The following is an 18,318-nucleotide window of genomic DNA, read 5'->3' as shown; positions in this document are numbered from 1 at the left end:
GTTTTCGCTTCTGCCAATAGAATTACCGTTGTTTAGATACATCTGTTGGGGGTTCATTAACAGTCAGGACTTGGACGCGCAAGCGAAGAACAATTGATAAGCGGCGGTAGACCGCTGTCTTTCATTTAAGAAACGAGTAAAGACGACAGCGCGACCTCATTTTTAAAAACCTTTCGCCACAAGAGATTGATTTGTTCGGACGGATGGAGAGTTCTTTTGGTATCTGATCGTTTGGCATCTAAATCGCTTTGTGCCGAGTAGCGGATCATACGCGCACTAACACAGGCAAAACAACTTTGCGTATCCTCCTCCTCACTTATCACAACACGCACTTATGCGTCTGCATTTGACGGGGTGTTTACATATCCTCATCGTTGATTGTGGACGTAAGGTTACTTGGACACCGACTGTCAGCCGTCTCATTAACGTCCCTACTGGTGTGCTGATCACTTGGGTTGGTTCCTTGTATGTATGAGGTTAGGTGCCATATTCGGTATTCCCTTGTGAATCAGAGTGAATATTATGTTGTGGCCTGTTCATTCAGTCTAAGTTTGTACAAACTGTTTCTGGTACCAAACCCTACCCCCGTCGGTGCGTTGATGACGATCCTGTGTTCTTTCTGCGCTTCGTAGTCCAATGAATCCACTTCATTTACGGTGAGTGAGATTAATTTTTTGAAGGGTTATTTTTTTGGATCATACACGAAGGCCACCTTCGTCATCGATTATAAGCAAGAAAAGGATTGTCCTGGAAAGTCTCGGGGTCCTTACGCCCGACATGCACCAATATAGGCACCTGCATGGCTCATTTTCGTACGACGATTGTCTGTCTAGCTCAACGTCATAAGGAGGCTCGTTCACGTCCTTGATTGGTATCACCATGGCAACAGCTTTCGTCAATTGATTAGGCGTGCCATTATCTGTGCTTGATATAGTTATTTTGATAGCCCTCACTGATTCGTAATCTAGCTGACCGTTGTCTTGTATATTAGAGTTTGTTGGTGTGTTTATGCCGAGGTACCCCCACCAGGAGTTTGAGTAAGAATGGTATAACATGTTTCTGTTCTTGATCTTCATCTAGAGTACTTAGCTCTCCCACGATAGTATCGACCTGAAAGGTGACAAGAAAATACTTTCATTCTTCACTTTCATTGTCATTGCCAAAATGTTGGCAGCATTGAATAAAAGATTGCTCATTAACGTCCTTCGTTTACACCACACCAACTTCAATTTGAAAAGCATGAAACCCGAAAAGTGAGTCACGTTCTGCCTTGCACAGTTTTCGATACTTGGAGATCGAAACACCTCTCTCTCCCTTTAACCAATTAATTGAGGACTAAGATGTTTCAAATTACCTTTCTGTTAACTAAAATGCTTAAAATGTCAAAAGGCTTGTTACGCTAGATTAGGGTAGAACGGTAAGAGCCAGAAATGTCTACATTCCCTTCCAAAAAATAAGATAAACTATGCATCTAAAAACACCGCAGTTTTACAACAGACCTTTTTACTGATACGGCGGCCATCTTGAATAATAAGATGCCGAATGGGTAAACACGTAGAAAATTCAAAAAGCATAGATTGGTGAGGAACCTTACCCGAATTCAAGATGTTCGCCGTATCGGTAAATAAGGTCTATTGTCTATACAACCATTAATTTTAGCCTCCCACCCCTTCCCCTTCAGTAGATATTAAGCTCCTACATCCCTGTGACCACTCTGCCCAGAGAGTATTTTTAAAATTTAAACTCCTTCAAAGAATAATACTTTACTGACCTTTTGATTCTCAGTAACGAAGACTCCTCGAGGAAGAACAATATCAGTTGGTGGGTCATTAGTATCGACCACAGCAACTGTTAAACGCTGAGTAACGCTGAGGTTACCGCTGTCCTTACTCGTGACATTAATGTCATAATGATCACGTGACTCATAGTTGAGCCTCGTTGTGGTGATGAGTTGGTTACCGTGTAGTCGGAAAGGGACTGTGGAAGAGTTCTCATGGTGTAAAGAGTACGTGAATGAATCCTGTTTGTCCGGGTCCAAGGTGGCTAACGTAGCAACGAGATATCCAGGGCTTTGGTTTTCTGGAGCCTATGAATAATACGTGGAAAAAAACAAGCGTAAAAACGACCCTTTATGGAATCTTTTGCTATCTTTGGAATATGGCGATTAAGATTTCGATGATCAAATTATAAAATAATTTTTAAAAATGCGTGGGAAGTTTGAAACTTTCAACTCCCATTACTCTTAGCCAAACGAAACGCCAAAACATCACAAACAAAACGAGCATGTGTTTGGCTTCTGTGATTCGTCTCTCTCAGTGACTGATTTGATTGATGGAAAGTAACATTATCGCATGCAGATTACTCGTGCACGAAAACCGATTTTATCCGATCTCAATGCTTTAATTGAATAGCAAGCATTTTGGTACAGCTTGACACTTCGTTTGCTTCCTTTCCGCGGCTGTACAACTGCAAAACATGGGTGGACCGGCGCTCGCCTCTCACCAATTAAATACGACCTCAGTTCAATCCCTGGCCTATTTGTCCTATAAGCATGAGTAGAGAGCCCGGGAGTAGAGTTGCTTTTTGGTTCTCTCTTGTGCTTCGAGTGTTTTTCTGAGCGTTCTCTCTACTAAAACATCTCTCTACAAAATCTACTTCTTCCAAAAGGATTCAGTGAGGAAACGAAAAGTATCTGTAATTGGCATATGTTGTAGTGCTTTCCCAGCCATTGTGTGCATGTTGTGTGTGTAAACTTTTTTTAATACTTCATTGCTGTATGTTTGTAAGTTTTATTCAGCGAAGCCGAATAAAATAAAATAAAGTATATAATGAAGCAACAAACTTGGAACCCACCTCAAACCTGTCACTTATTGAGTATATCCTCGTCGGTGGTTCGTTGACATTCACAATATTAATGATAAACTGTTGATTAATAGCTTCTTCATCTTGATCCTGGCATTTAACGTCGATCAAACACTTCGGCCCCAAAGCGTCCTCATAATCTAACGCACGGGACTTCCCCACCACTATGTTGAGTCCACGTATCTCAAACCGACCACTAGCATCATTACGTAATTCACAGCTAAACCGCTGAGCAACAACGGCTTCATCCGGGTCTTCGACTTTGATAGAGCCAACCAGCGTCCCAGGAATTGAATTCTCAAAGGCGCGAGTACCATTGATTTTTATTGCTGTCGGTGCTTCGTTGACGTTCGTGACGTAGATGATTAATGATTGGTTGGTGGATGAATTGGTTCTGGTATCCCGGATGTTGAGGGTTATCACGTGGCTTTGAGCCTTTTCATAATCCAGCGGTGTTTTAGTTGTGATTTTCCATGTGTAGGGAGCTACAGATGGCTTTATCTGGGCGAAAATAAATCTCACATTATGAACACAATAAATATTTCCGATATACTCCTGTAACATCTCTTGTTCGGCCAAATCATCGGTATGCGAGAATCAAGCAAGGTAATACACTAACGACACCGGTCTACGGGGTCGTATTTAAAAATTAAGCTAATATAGGTTATTAGAGTACAAACACTAAAAGTGTGCAACACTTTGCACTACTTAGTAGTAAATAGTGCTAATAAAACAATAGAAAACAATAGGATTAGCATAATTTAGCAGTATTTAGTGGTATTTATGTTACACACTTATAGTGTTTGTACTCTAGTATTTTTACACAAGTAAATATAACAAATCCGGCAAGCTTATTGGTCACAATTTACGTCTAATGCTGTTATATTCACCTACAGGTGAATATGACAGTGAAGGCGCACGCTTGCTTGTTGATGTGTGCCGCTTGCAGAGATAAATAAAATTGGGAAAAAAAGCTTTTTCTCCGTTATTTATCAAATTCATTTGTGTTGAAAATACTAAAACTATTATATTCACCTCAGGCTCAGTGAATACCGGTGAATATTTACCTCGCCGCTCGAAGACTTGCGTCTAGGTAAATATTCCCTGATAATCACTTCGCCCTCGGCGAATAATTGTTGAATATTGTTCACCATATTCACTCCGCCTTAGGTGAATAATTTTTTTAGCATAATGTAAACTTGAATATCAGAGAAAAGACAAAATTCAGGATAAAAAGAAAAACGTTTTACTATTACTGCCGCTGGGTTGACTTTGTCAAACCTCGTCTCATAATCACTCTTCGCTCGACCAATCACAGCGCGCGAAACTATAAAATTATATCTCTAATTATACAGCTTCTCATTAATCCCATATAGGTAACTGTCCAATTATTTTCTTAATTGGACAGGTCTTGCTTATATGGGATTAGTTAGGCAGCTATATAATTAATAGGTAATGGGATTTTATGCTCTCCAATCGAGAAATAATTAGACTCGAAAGATTCCTCTGACTGCCAAATTGGACTCGGCCTACGGCCTCACCCAATTTTGTCAGTCCTCGGAATTTTTCTCGCCCAATTATTTCTTAGCATGGAGTCCTATTGCATATACTAATCTTTACTATTACTATTACTGACCTGGAAGGCATCGGTAGGGTCTGAAACAAGGCTGACTATCACAGCATGGTTCATGGTGAACGAGTCCTTTAGGGTTACAATACCGACTAACGCCTCAGCGATATTTTCACTTACAGAATTATGATGGAGAACAAGGTGGTCTGGAGGTTCGTAAACATCGATGATCTGCGACGAGAAATGACAAAACAAACTGATAATAATTATATTGAATTATATTTTACACCCATCACTCCCCGTTCGGGGCTCTTCCGTGACGTTCCCTCCACACGCATTAACACTATATTCTATATTTACAACATACAACACTCAACTCACATGATGCTTTTTACGGAGGGAGGAAACCGGAGAACCCGGAGAAAACCCTTGACCAGTGGTTACTAGTGGGGACTGTTTGGGTTTGTCGAATACAACGATTGAATAAGGAAACTAAAGTACTGCGTAAAAAAGCTACGAATGCCAGTTAAATGCCTACATTGTTAATTCAATACTTGCCTCAATAATAAACTTTTCAAAGTTTGTTTTTCCGCTGTTGCCATAGACACGAATAACAACCGTGTAGTTCGCTCGATTTTCGTAGTCCAAGCTCCTAGTCGTCACAAGATCACTGTTACCTCTGGTTAGTGCGAATGCAGAATCATCATTTATATCTAACTGGAACGAGAAAGACTCGGCCGGGTCATGTGACCAAGCAAACACGTGACCGACCAATGAGCCCGCGGGTTTATTTTCAGCGATCTTATTTGAGTCCAGGGTTATGTTGATGACTCCTGACATGTCGATGTTTTTGACGTCGATGTAGATATCCTTCGGAGACCCAGCCACATTGGAATCCTGGCACCAAACTTGAATAAGCTGGCGCGCATGCGTGGCGTTGGTTAGAACTTCGCGTGTGCGCACTTGAAGCCCATGAATCTCAAAAGGGCTGCGATCACTGTTGAGTAAGTAGCAAGTGTGAGAATCCCCAGAATCTTCATCCTCTATATATAACGTACCAACAAGACTTCCAACAGGTGCATTGGAGCTGATAATGTAATGAGATATGTAGACGTTCGACGGAGGGTCATTGGCGTCTGTAACAGTAACATTAAAAGCCTCCTCAATACTTAGTCCACCTCTATCCCTACACTGTAACCCTACACTTATGTTATGTGTAGGAGCAAGTGCTTCATAGTTTATCTTGCCTTTCGTTACTAATATTCCTTTATTAACACCGATCAAGTCTCCGCTAACGACTTCACAAGAAGGTACGTCTCCTCTATCTGGATCTTGAACGCTGATACGAGCGATGTGATAACCAATGATTTTGTTCTCAGGGACACAGACTTGTCCTCCTGCTGAGCAAGAGGCGTATGCTGTGAGTTTTATTGCTTGAGGCGGTTCATTCTTATCGAGAATAGTGACATTGAACTCTTCATCATGACTCAATCCCCCATTGTCCGTCACCCGAAGAACAACACGGAGAGGATGATGGGTAGTTTCAAAGTCAATGTCTTTATTCAAAACAAGCTGGTCGCCAATGACCCGGAAGGAGTTTCCTGGGTTTGACGTCAGGATGATAAAGGTGTGGTTACCCAGTCGGTCTGGGTCACGTGCGCTCAGCGTGCCAATGACAGTACCTATTTGCGCATGCTCAGTGAAAGTAGCCGCTGATAGAAGAATGGCTGTTGGTCTTTCGTTAACGTCTGACAAACGAACTACAATTCTGGATGTGACGGTTGCCCCTCCCTTATCTGTGGAAAGAATGTTCACAGGTATTTGGTTCTGGCTTTCATAGTCTAAGAGACCAGCGTTAGCAACAACCAACGAAGATCCGACGACAGCGAAGGGAGAAGGAATAGGCTCAATGACTTCATAGTAATGACTATCAAATGCATCTTCGTCAATGGTTGACAGGTTTCCAACAAAGGATCCATTTTGTGTTCCTTCGGGGCCATTTACATACTCCTTAATCCAGCCCCCGTGTAAAATGACCCCTTTAGGAGGTTCATTTGAGTCTAGTACTGTAATGTTATACGTCGACGTGGCAGATAAGCTCGGAAACCCATTGTCGCGAACTTGAATTGTAACTATGTACTCTGACTGTCTTTCATAATCTAAACGACCATTAACCAGAAGGGTGTTGCAATTGATTCGAAACAAACCTTGTGCATCAGTGAGTAACGAGAAGGTCAGGTGACTATCCACATCAGCATCCGATGAATTAATTACTCCTACGGTATAACCAATCGATACATTTTCGTACACACTCAACCGGTCAATGATTGGTGGACCTAGAGTTTGAAAAAATAAGATATAGAGGCTTTGCACCATCACATGATGGCGGTCATGACAGGAGGCACAACAATAGAGCAATTTTCCCCTGGGAAACTGAATTCTTTCTCATGTAAATCAGATTAGACTAGATTCAATTGTTCCTTCCTACTGTCATGGCTGCCATCACGTGATGGTGCAAAGACTCTATTGGTTATTACTAAATCGATTGACACGAGTGAAAACCGTCTGCGCATGCTCTTAGTCCGTATGCAAATTAGTCGAAACATCTTCGTGCTATTGTAAAAATATGTAAATGTGACTTTCAAACATGCCTGACAAATGGACTTAACAAAATGCCAAAACCTGGTGTCAACGCTTGAAACTTGAGACTCATTCTTTCTCATTGTCTTTATCAATACAGTATCTTGGTCTCACGGAGAAAACGAACCTTTATTCTCTTACTTAAACTTTTGTAGTAAATTCTTAGAAAACTCTTTAAAAGGTAATAAAAAGATATAACTAGCTAAAAACTAGTGTGAGCTGCGTCGGTGTTTCTAATGAAACAGTAATGATGAAAAGGTAAATTATACACCGTGAAAAGATGAAAAAACTTACTGACGTTTCGGACGCTAGTCCTTCGTCGGAGTAAAAGAGAAAGAAGGACTAGCGTCCGAAACGTCAGTAAGTTTTTTCATCTTTTCACGGTGTATAATTTACCTTTTCATCATTACTCTTTAAAAGGTACGCATGCGCAAACGTTTTTCTCTCGTGTAAATTGATCAACAATTCTTCTTCCTAAGGCCTTGTTCAATAGGGGTCTGGGTAACAAAAAGTTTGGCCGAGAGCAGTCTGGGTAACCAACCCTATATACTTACTCGGGGCTTCATTGACGTCCAGTACGTGCACCGTCAGGTTCTGTGTATACGATAACGGGGGTGTTCCACTGTCGGTGCTCATAACTCGGATATCATACCGGGATTTCCTCTCGTAGTCCAAATACCCAGCTACCACAAGAGACCCACGAGAATTATCGACTCCAAACAAACCATGAGCGCCTTCTACCATGGAGTAAGTAAAGGTCTGGTCTTCATCGCTGTCGATGGTAGTCAGTCGACCTATGACTTCGTTTATTGCTGTGTTTTCGGGGATGAAGTGCGAGGAGAGGATGATAGAATGAGGAGGGCTGTTACGGCCAGGGATTTGAGGTACACACTGAGCCCTTATAACAGTCCATACTCCAGATGATTGACAAGTGATGGTGTTCGGTCCAATGAGATAACCTTTAGTACATGTTAATGTACAGGAATGGTTGTATCTGATATTTGAAAAAAATATTCAATTTTTATCAACTTTTGGATATAGTATCGTGTATTGCGAGGGATCGCAGTACAAATCTATTAGCTATATACAAATGCTCGTCACAGTTCCCTGCGCCATCTTGAAAGATAGCCATGCCTTTGCATCAAAGCGCGACGAATGGTGAGCTTGCAATTATAGAAACCTTTTTTAACACCTTGGACGATTATTCACATATCTCTATTATTGCTAGCTCACCGTTCGTCTCGCTTCGATGCAAAGGCACGGCTACCTTTCAAGATGGCGAAGAAAACTGTGAAGGAGACTATTATTAATAAGATGCCATTTTTGTACTCTTCAATATAACGCTAACATACCTATATTGCTCAACTGTTCCATCACACGTTAGGACGATCCCTTGAGGACTCGCGGGATTCCCGCAGCTTATTGTATCACACCGTTCCCGGTTAGTTGCAAGCTGGTAGCCTGGTTTACAAGCACACATGTAAGACCCCTGGGTATTCATGCACGTATGTTGACAGGCGTCACGCGATTGGTTGCACTCGTCTATGTCATAGCAACTCTTTCTGTCATTGGACAAGAGGTAACCAGTACTGCAGTCACAGTGAAACGAGCCAAGGATGTTAATACATGTCTGGTGACAGGTATTGAGAGAGTTATTCAGACACTCGTTGATGTCGTCACAGGTGTTAGTGATAGGATTATAAACCAGTCCTGATGAACAGACACATCTGTAGGATCCCACGGTGTTCTCACAGTATTCTGATAGGAAAAGAAAAACAATGGCTTCCCATTTCATAGATTCGTGCAATTTCATAATTTCAAGTTCTCTGTTGCTCAGAATTAGCTTCGATTTGTGTTCCAGAGAAGGTCTGTGGAATTTTAAAGGGTTTATATTGTGGAAGTTGTGCATTCTTTACTGTACCGTTGGTATTAGTGAATATTTAGACACTGATTCGAGGCTAACCCTGAGTAATTGATTCTGTAATCCAAAAACACAGCGCTACTTAGGAACTCGAAAATGGTCTATTGATGATAGTAGATGAAAAGGTTGTGTAGATGCAGACGGACAATCAATGGAGCAGATTTCATGACTCAGATTTCATGGGTGAATCCGCGGCAAGGCAAACGCCACAAATCACTGTCAACGGATTATACTTCTTTGGTTTGGGCATTAAGTTTTGCCCATTTCAGACCTTTGTCATTTCCTAGAGTGTTTTTTTTTTGTTTTGTTTAACGGCTGGGTATCTTATTCTCAAAGGAATGACACGTGGTCTGAATCGGGAAAACATTACGCCCAAGCCTAAAGAGGTCTATCGCCCTTGAAAGAAAAACAAATGGGAAACTAGGTACTAATCTGCCGCTCGGAGCTTGGACAAAGCATAAATTATATCAAATATTGCAAAGCGCAGCGAAGAACTATTAGAGAGTCTTGATTTCCCCCCTTACCAGGACAGGTGTGGTTGCTATGACTACATTCATCAATATCAACACACGTGTGCTTGTCAGCTGACACAGTGTAACCTGACCGACACGAACAGACGTAGGATGATTCTGTATTTGTACATTTGAATTGACAGCCACCATTATTGATGCTGCATTCGTCTGCATCTGAAGCCAAGAAAGAAAAATACAATAAATTATAAGCTCCATACGTCTTCACGCATCTTTTTGCGCAACAATTTTTTGTTATCGCTTGAATGTTATGCCCCCCGATACCGGGACCGGGCGGGGAATTTACGCGCGGGGAATTAACGCGCGGAGACCGGTGATCTAGCGCGCATCGAACAGCTTGCCAGGAGGTATGGGGAATTTCACGGGCACTTTAAAAAGCAGGGCATCTATAAGATTTTAATGCTGGACCGAAGGCCAAAATCAGAATTATGAATTATGCAAAATGTGCGCGCTTTTATCTTCACTGGTTTCTCACCATTACAAGTTTTTTCGTCAGGATTCAAAGTATATCCACCAAGACAGGAACAGTTGTATGAACCGATGGTGTTGACGCAGACTTGAGAACAGCCACCGCGGTTATAACTACATTCGTTGATGTCTGAAATAATAGGAAAAACACAAGTCAAAATCATCCTGACCAATTATGTCTCATCCTACGAGAACCAGGGGGTGTAGTTGGGAAGGCAACGAAAGAGGAGGAAAGTACCTAGATTCCCCGGGTTTCAGAGAGTGCCGAAGTGTCTATCTGTCGCATCCCCTATCTCATTCTCTTTCCGGTTAAGTTAGGAAGAGGTATGGATCAATATTACGATTCTGATGCTTGTTGTTTGCGATTGTTACTTCCTTCAAAGCAAAAAATTGTTTGACTTGTTTCAACTAACCTTGACAATTCTGTAGATCAACTCCTAGTTCAAATCCTTGTCGGCAAAGACACCTGTATCCACCAATCAGATCTTGACACTTGTGACTACATCCGCCATTATTAACGAGACACTGGTTGGGATCTGAAACACAGTATAAAGAGAGGTGGAACCTTCGAATTCCCTGCTAGCAGAGCCTATTTTCCTTTTGTTTTGGCGGAGTGAGAAATAAAGACTCTGCCGATGTAGGACGTTATACTTGTCGCGCCTGCGTGGCGTAATTTGGCAACGCTGTCATGATTTTGGCAGCCGCTCTCGTCAAACAACGTTTGGCGCCACAGTATGTTACATTTGCTCATGCGCACTACATGTACCCAGTTAAAAATCGGTTTTAAAACTGGTTTCGTTCGTCCATGATTGTGGACGGCGGTGTATCAAAGGAAACGCTCTACATCGTCTCCTTCCTCCCCGCCTAAAAGAAGGGAGAGAAAGAGGAGAGACTCTGCTAGCAGGGAAATTTGAAGGTTCCACCACTTCCCCTCCCCCTCCCCCAATTTGGGCCGCTACGCAGGCTATGTGATGGATGAGAATGGAAGAAGGTAGTTCTGTGTGATTATGGGAAAGTGTGACTATGGATCATATTTTTTTCACATGCAAGGGGTCTATTTATACTGCTCCAAGCTAATTAATTCTGCAGAGAAAATATTTAAATATGCCATAGCAATAATCAAGTACAAACCTGTCCCTGGTTGTCTTTCAGGGTGATAAATGTGTAATGCTGATGGTCTACTCATTCCACCACTTATACTAACTCTATCCTGTCCTGTACTCTTATCACAATGTTCAATGGTATGTTGATGCCAATCTGTCCAATACAGCCTGTCTTTGAACTGTGTCAAGGAGTATGGGTGATATACTTTCCTTCCATCGATGATGGTGTGTCTTTTTTGACCACTCAATGTAGACTTTTCTATTTTATCAGTATTCGCATCTGCCCAGAACAGGACTTTATCCTTATAATCAATTGTCAAACCATTTGGCCAAACAAGATTTGAGCTGACCAACACTTCTTTATGACTACCATCACTCATTTGTGCTCTAGATATTTTAGCATCATTCCCCCAGTCTGTCCAGTAAAGTCTATTATCAACTGGATCAACCACCAAAGCTCTAGGTTTTTCCTCAGGTAGAGCTATAAGTGCCCTGCGTTCGGTACCATCCAGCTTAATAACATTGATAGTAGCCCTTCCTGCGTCAGTCCAATATAGTTTTCTACCCAACCAGTCAAGAGCTAGGTCTTCAGGCACTCCCAGATCTGATGTAACAAAGTCTTCTATATTCTTAGGATTTAGACCTTGATCAATATGGACTCTTTGGATCTTTTTAGCTTTGATATCTGACCAATAAATTGTTCTTGTCTTGATATCAAAGTCTAAGCCAACGACATTTGAAAGTCCTCTGACGAGGTATTGATATCCTGTGCCGTCAAGATTAATGCGACGGATATCCACAGTGTTAGAAAATATTATGAAAGGTTTATTAAGTTGTTGGGTACTTGCTGCAGTACAAAACAAAACTGGAAAGAAAAGAAATAGAAAAAGGAAAATTAGGTATTTGAGAGGAGTATGTGGTGGGTGGGGGAGGGGGAGAGGGAGGGGAGAGCAGAGAAGGGAGAGGAGGGAAGGGCAGAAGGGAGGAATGGGGCAGAAGGGAGGAATGGGGCAGAAGGGAGGAATGGGGCAGAAGGGAGGAAGGTGGCAATATATAGTTGTCAATATATAGATGATCCCCCTCCAGTTGTCTAAAAACCATGCGATCCCCCTAAATCCTCTGATAGCGAGGTGGCTTAAGGTCAATTTGTCACATGCACACATGACCCCGTCCTCTCAATCCAAGACACATTTACCACCCTCATATGGAAATCACCAGCACCCCTCATGAATTCATTGCAAATGACATTAGGGAACTCACGCTCTGTAGCAATTTTGGTGCTTTCTTCCAGATTGAAACGATCTTTGCATTAAGCAACCTCACTATAAGCCCCAGGTGATGAATATTTTGACTGTTCCCTTATCATTTATAACAATAATGATCAAATATAATTTATAATGATAATCTATATTATTCTGACATCTTCACTGTCATACCTACATGAATGTCTGAATTGAAACAAAATACTATTCAAAATTTGTATTTGTAATAACTTTTGAGTTTAATAACACGTAGCTCTGTTTATACAAATCGCAAACTCACCTGCAAAAAGTAGATAAAAAGTTATTTTTCGTGCACCAGGACAAAACATCACGTTACCTATAAACAAAAGAAAAACGTAACAATTAGGGAGAAGAACTTGATTAGTTTTCGAATTTTGAATCAATCGTCAGGATGTTTTTCAGTTTTTCAAGGACAAAAGAACAAATAAACAAGAGATATTAAAAAAACATTTGAAAACATACTCCATGGCGACTAAACTAAACTTTCTTGGTTAAGAAGAACATGAATGATCTTAAGAGAGAGGTAAATTCGGAAAGTTACATTCAAGTTTTATCGCAATTTAATAACTGTAACTTTTTAATATGACACTAAATTTACACATTTATGTAAAAAATACCATTAAAACGCATTCACATGGCCTGTAAGGCTTTACTTTATGAGGTGTTCAAAGCACAAAGCTTTAGAATTTTATTTTCAGTAGCTTTTCTTGGACTGCAAAGGAACTGAACTGTCATTCGATCTGTCTTCAATATAAGCTTATTACAAACATAAGCTTATTATTATTATTGTTATTCCAACAAAAATAACATCTTCCATCTAACCATCAAGGCACCTAAATTGCGTTTGAACAAGGTAATTTTAAGGGCAATTAACTTTGATTTTACGGCTTTTATAATTATAAAGTAGTACAAGGCATCAACTTATAACAGCGCTATATGGTAATAAGCTTAAATTAAACAATTGTCAAGGAATTCACCTTCGAAATAAGTCTTTCCACCAAAGAAACATTGACTTTGTGCTCTCTCTCTGATATTTCTCTCAATTATTTAGTTTTCTAGATTTCTCCAAACCCCCTGTTATCTCCAACTGCTGTTTTTACTTCCTGGATAAGTAATATTACGTCGTTGTTTTAAAAGTTGTCCTGCGATGTGTAGTAAACATGACCAAAAGGTCAACTCTTTGTCTTTAAAATGCAAATGTTTTTTAAAAACAAAGGCGGTCCAGACATCATATGGAAATACACAAATCTTCAAGCCAAATTGTGATGAAAAACTTTTTGCATAGGATGTTTAAAAGTAACAAATTGTTACTACTAGAATTTAAGTTTTGTTATTGTAGAGAATTTGTCATCATTTGATTGGAAAAAATGGCGGGAAAGCGACCACAGGCAGCCCAGTTTATTAACAGTATTTTTCGGTGATTTGCTAGCTACAAAATTTAGTAAGACGCTACAGTAATTTTTTACCTAATTTTCCCGTTCGATTGTATTATGAAAGACGATAACATTACCTTAAAGTACATATAGTTTTAAAAGGCGGTTTTTTTAAAAATTATATTTACGACGATAACCACCTCAAGCTTATAGCGAATAAATTAATGTAAAACGATTCATTATCGATTGGTTACGAAGGCTTATCGATGTTGATACAAATGGTATAGAAAATGTGAAAAACAACATCAAAAGCGTGAGAATATTTAACGCCATGGTAAGATATAATAACTTAACATTTAAAGCTGATGTAGTGAATTGGTGTATTGTGGATATTTTCCACATTGCACTTCATTCTAAGCTTTTGTCTTTGCCGAACAGTGACTGTCCACATTTAGTATATTGACATCGATTTCGATTTGGGTTTAACATGTGTTTAAACATATATATTTGTCGTATAATAATGAAAACGTTCAACAATTATTGATAATTAAGCTTAAATATTTTTTAGATTTTAAATAAAATTAGACAAAAAGAAAGAAATATTTATATATGAGACCTTAATTTCGGCCTATTGGTGGCGTGCATCAAGACAAATACATGGCCGCACAAAGCTTTTGTCAAAGTCAACCAAAATGACAGGTATAATCACATGCACCCCAAAAATAGCTTATAAGACTTATTAGTATAATGTTTTATTATATAATTACCAATGAAATATCTATTTTTCTCTATTTCGAAAAATTGATATCTTCACACGTGAAAATAACATGTTATTTTCACGTGTGAAAATAACACCATTGCGATGGCTATTCAAAAATACACGGAAAGAATTGCCTGAAAACGTCAAAACATACTTCATTGATAATTATATAATAAACAGAATATTACATGGGAGCTTGGAGATACGAAATTTATCTTCTCGTGTTGAAAATCTCTCACTCGTTCGCTGCGCTCACTTGTGAGAGATCTTTTCAACACTCGAAGATAAATTTCGTATCTCCGCGCGCCCATGTAATATCCTCTATATATTAATATTAGTATAATTTTATATATATTTATATTAGTACATTTTAATTGAATAAAATAAATAAATAAATGAATAAATAGGGCTTCGATGGCTGGGATTTGTCAAGCGACCAGTGATTGTTAGACAATATTCACTGCTCTAGCAGTGATTATGAGGTTCCCCACAGTTAGCCAGAGCAGAAGTAAGAGTAAAATGTTTTTTACCCCGAAACTTCTTCTTTTCTCTGATATTCAATTCTAAAGTTATTCTAAGGCTATTCACCTCTAATTTCCTTTGCACTCGGTGGGGGAGGGGACTCCCTTATGACAGGGGGCGGGGGTCCTTGTCGTCCCTTTTAGGGTTTGAAATCAGGGTTTTGGTCCCGCTTAGGGTGAAAACGACGGGAATGCATAACAACTGAATTTTGTAGTCCCTTTTAGGGTATAAGATCTACAAAAAAGCAAGCGATTTGTATATGACGACGTCGTCATAAATTTGTTAGAGCAGATGGCGTTTGATGCAAATAAGATCAAGAAACCAAACAAAAAAATGTGTTATTGATTGGTCCCTCTTAGGGGTGAAATTTCATCACTGCCACGCCCATCCCCAAAATACAGGTCCCTTTTAGGGGTCATTTTCAGAATTTCCGACAAGGACCCCCGCCCCCTTTCATAAGGGAGTCACCCCCGGGCCTTTGCAGCGGTTCTTAGTGTCAGTCCAAATGCTTCCCTCCCCACTGGAGTGGGGGGATGAGATTTTCAGACCAACACTAAGAATGGCTGCAAAGGAGACTAATTCCCCTCAGGTTCAGTAAATATGGGGAGATATTTACCTCACCACTTTAATACTCGCGACTTGGTAAATTGTTCCCTAATATTCACCTTGCCTTTGCAAAATTTTTTTAAAATATTGCCTATTTATTAATTAATTTTCACAGACTGGTATAACTGTAGATGTGTATTCAGACCTTGCCTGCCCTTGGTGTTATGTAGGTAAGCGTAACCTTGACAATGCCATCAGCAAACACCTGACAGATGATCCTGGGCTTTCAGCTACTGTACATTGGCATCCTTACATCATTGATAAAAATACTGCAAAACATGGAGAAAATTACATGGATTATAATATCAGACGATGGGGTGGAGATGGATGGACCCAGTCATTGAGGAAATCAGGTAAAAAGATTGGCCTGGAGTTTAAAAATTGGCAGACATGGCCCAACACTTTACATGGCCATCGACTAATACATTTGACAGGGGAACAACAAGGTCCGAAGGGTCAGAATGCAGCAAAAGATTTGCTATTCAGCATGATTTATGAAGAAGGAAGGAACATTAGTGAAATTGATACCCTTGTAGAAGCCGCACACAAGCTCCATCTTGAAGGTGCTGATGAGTACCTTAAATCCAACAAGGACACAGATGTTATATTATCAGCAGATGCTAATGCTAAAAAAAGCTTGAGGATATCAGGTGTTCCGTATTTTATCTTCAGAGACAAGCAGAGATCATATACTCTTTCTGGAGCTCAACCATCAGATAATATCCTGCAAGTCTTGGGGCACTTGAAACACTAACAAGTTTCTAGCTGGCTTTCTGTGCGGACACACTAACCGGGCCCACTTGAATACAAAACTGACCAATCAGATAATAGTTTAAAATAGACTGAGATTGAACTGATAACGGCATTAGCCAATCAAATTATCTTATTCCCATGCTCTTATTGCTTACTATCAATCATGTGACTTTTTGGAGTTCACTGGGGGCAAACAAGCGGTTGACTGAGGGGCAACTAGTGGCTGTTAAGTCAAAACCTGTCAAAATAAGTCCTCAAACTATTGTATTTGACTTTTTCTAAAACATTAAACCAAAAAACAAGAGATCAAAACAACTCCAAGAATCTACAAGCCATCAAAAAAGAGCTATTACTGGAAGTGACATTTCTTGATAGCAACCTATTATATCGATGAGCTATCTGATTGGCTGGTTAAAAATATTGAACTAAATGTCGCACTATGATTGGTTAATGATACTAGTTTATCTAGCGTTCCCAGTTGGGGTATATGCACAGTAACATTTTCCAGGAGTTAACAGATCAAGCAAAAATTACCATAATAACATTATATTCAAAACTAGAATTTATTTCTCATATTATAAGACTTAATAAAGTATTGTAGGTTCTGATAATGATTAGTTTATTCCTTACACCAAGCTGGATGAACAAATCGCAAGTATATATTTTTATAAAAGTATTCCCTTAAAAAAAAAATTAATTTATCATATATTCTCATCACATCAGTGAGTGCGTAGCAGCATGATCAGAGCACCTACTCATCCCACCCCTCCCTTGCTGGGAAGTAAAGTATTTCCTTTGGGGAGGGGGAGGTAGAGTAGTGGCTAGACAGCATTTTGTAATAATTTTTAGTTTAGAAATTTTTAGTGCCTTGTTTAAAAAAAAGTTTTAAAAAGTTTCTGTTGATTTGTACATATTTAAAAATGTTGTGAAAATGTCATCCAAGGTTGTTTTTCAATTTTATAAAGTTCTAACAGATTGCAAAGGTACATTTGTGTCTGACAGTCTGTAGAACATCATTGAATTATTTAGCCATACATGACACAATTGTTAGCAACTAGAAAAAGAAGTGTCTTTGATATATCACTGTTAGTGAATTCATGCAGATAGTAGTACAGTGTTTTCCATGTTTCCTCTAAAGATTGTTCACAATAAGCTTTTGTTTTTAACCATCAACATGCAGGTAAAAGCACCAGGATTAAGCTTTCCTCAAGTTATTCATGTACTACCATTATTAATCCTCCATAATGGAATATGATAAACTGTTTCAGAAAATTTACTTCCTTGAACTTCTGATTAAAATTCTTGCAGATAAAAGTTGTGAGAAGCACACATACAAGGGAAAGCCAGGAACTTCCTTGTAGTTACTTGAAGCATTCTCCCTGGGCTACGAACTAGGACCTTTTATTCCCTTGAACAATTTTTTTACTTAAATCTGTATAAATTGCAGGTGTACTGTCAAGAATATTTGATTCCTTGGATAGATGAACTTCTAACTGCCTTAGTCGACATATTTCTCTTTACTTTTGTGCCCATTGATATTTTTCTTGGTCTATATGAAGATCCTGTTCTCTTAAATGGAATAGGAACAGACAAGTCTTTGACGGCAGAAGGTATGGAGGTGAGAGAAACTGATAGGTTAGAGGGATTCTCAAGGGAGCGTATGTCACCACTGCTTGAGCTCAGCGGACCAGGTTTGATTGTATCTGTATTAGTGATACGGTAATGCAGTGCTTTGTCAGGAAGGGTTGATGTACCCTTGCCATACACTTCTAGTATGGCTTCTAAAAACTTCATAAAGAGTTGTGCTCTGTTATTCTGTCCACTTTGTTCCTGAAACAATTCAAAATGGAATAAAATAAGCAGAGCCATAATAATTCATGATAATTTATTAATGGAAGTGGATGAATAGGTCTCCAGTTCTGCCGAT

At 39.6% G+C, this 18,318-nt stretch overlaps 3 protein-coding genes across 3 annotated transcripts in view; 1 reads left to right on the top strand and 2 right to left on the bottom strand.

The window, feature by feature from the left end:
• Positions 1-987: 987 nt before the first annotated feature.
• LOC148909670 (fat-like cadherin-related tumor suppressor homolog) lies at positions 988-13,507 on the bottom strand. Its single transcript, XM_089033427.1, has 13 exons — positions 13,355-13,507; positions 12,637-12,693; positions 11,123-11,959; positions 10,405-10,527; positions 9,999-10,121; positions 9,518-9,679; positions 8,425-8,830; positions 7,627-8,066; positions 4,991-6,768; positions 4,499-4,663; positions 2,854-3,363; positions 1,772-2,086; positions 988-1,110 (listed from the first exon to the last, which is right to left on the bottom strand). Exons 2-13 carry the CDS (start codon positions 12,683-12,685, stop codon positions 988-990), a joined length of 5,031 nt encoding a protein of 1,676 aa, XP_088889553.1. The 5' UTR covers positions 12,686-12,693; positions 13,355-13,507.
• Positions 13,508-14,013: 506 nt separating this feature from the next.
• Positions 14,014-17,286, top strand: LOC148909669 (uncharacterized). The gene is made up of 2 exons (XM_089032316.1): positions 14,014-14,084; positions 15,754-17,286. Exons 1-2 carry the CDS (start codon positions 14,082-14,084, stop codon positions 16,390-16,392), a joined length of 642 nt encoding a protein of 213 aa, XP_088888442.1. The 5' UTR covers positions 14,014-14,081; the 3' UTR covers positions 16,393-17,286.
• Positions 16,936-18,318, bottom strand: part of LOC116307480 (neurofibromin) — a 51,188-nt gene continuing 49,805 nt past the window's right edge. The window contains exon 74 of the mRNA XM_089032298.1: positions 16,936-18,221. Coding sequence (XP_088888424.1) covers positions 17,847-18,221 — 375 coding nt within the window. The 3' untranslated portion in view covers positions 16,936-17,846. The remainder of the gene's footprint in view (positions 18,222-18,318) is intronic.

The sequence above is a fragment of the Actinia tenebrosa genome, unplaced genomic scaffold, assembly GCF_029948245.1.
Source record: "Actinia tenebrosa isolate PJP-AT-01 unplaced genomic scaffold, QUT_ActTen_1.0 PGA_scaffold1__47_contigs__length_23844297, whole genome shotgun sequence".
NCBI lineage: Eukaryota > Metazoa > Cnidaria > Anthozoa > Actiniaria > Actiniidae > Actinia > Actinia tenebrosa.
The sequence above is the reverse complement of the archived record's forward strand: the minus strand, read 5'-3'. Positions and strand labels throughout refer to the sequence as shown.

Bases quoted from the DNA above. Each gene is read 5' to 3' on its own strand.
- LOC148909670 (XM_089033427.1), bottom strand. From the start codon at position 12,685: ATGTTTTGTCCTGGTGCACGAAAAATAACTTTTTATCTACTTTTTGCA. The intron at 10,528-11,122 runs GTTTGTACTTGA...ACTGTGTTTCAG, and splicing joins TGAAAGACAACCAGGGACAG to ATCCCAACCAGTGTCTCGTT. The intron at 9,680-9,998 runs GTGAGAAACCAG...TCTTGGCTTCAG, and splicing joins TGACGAAAAAACTTGTAATG to ATGCAGACGAATGCAGCATC.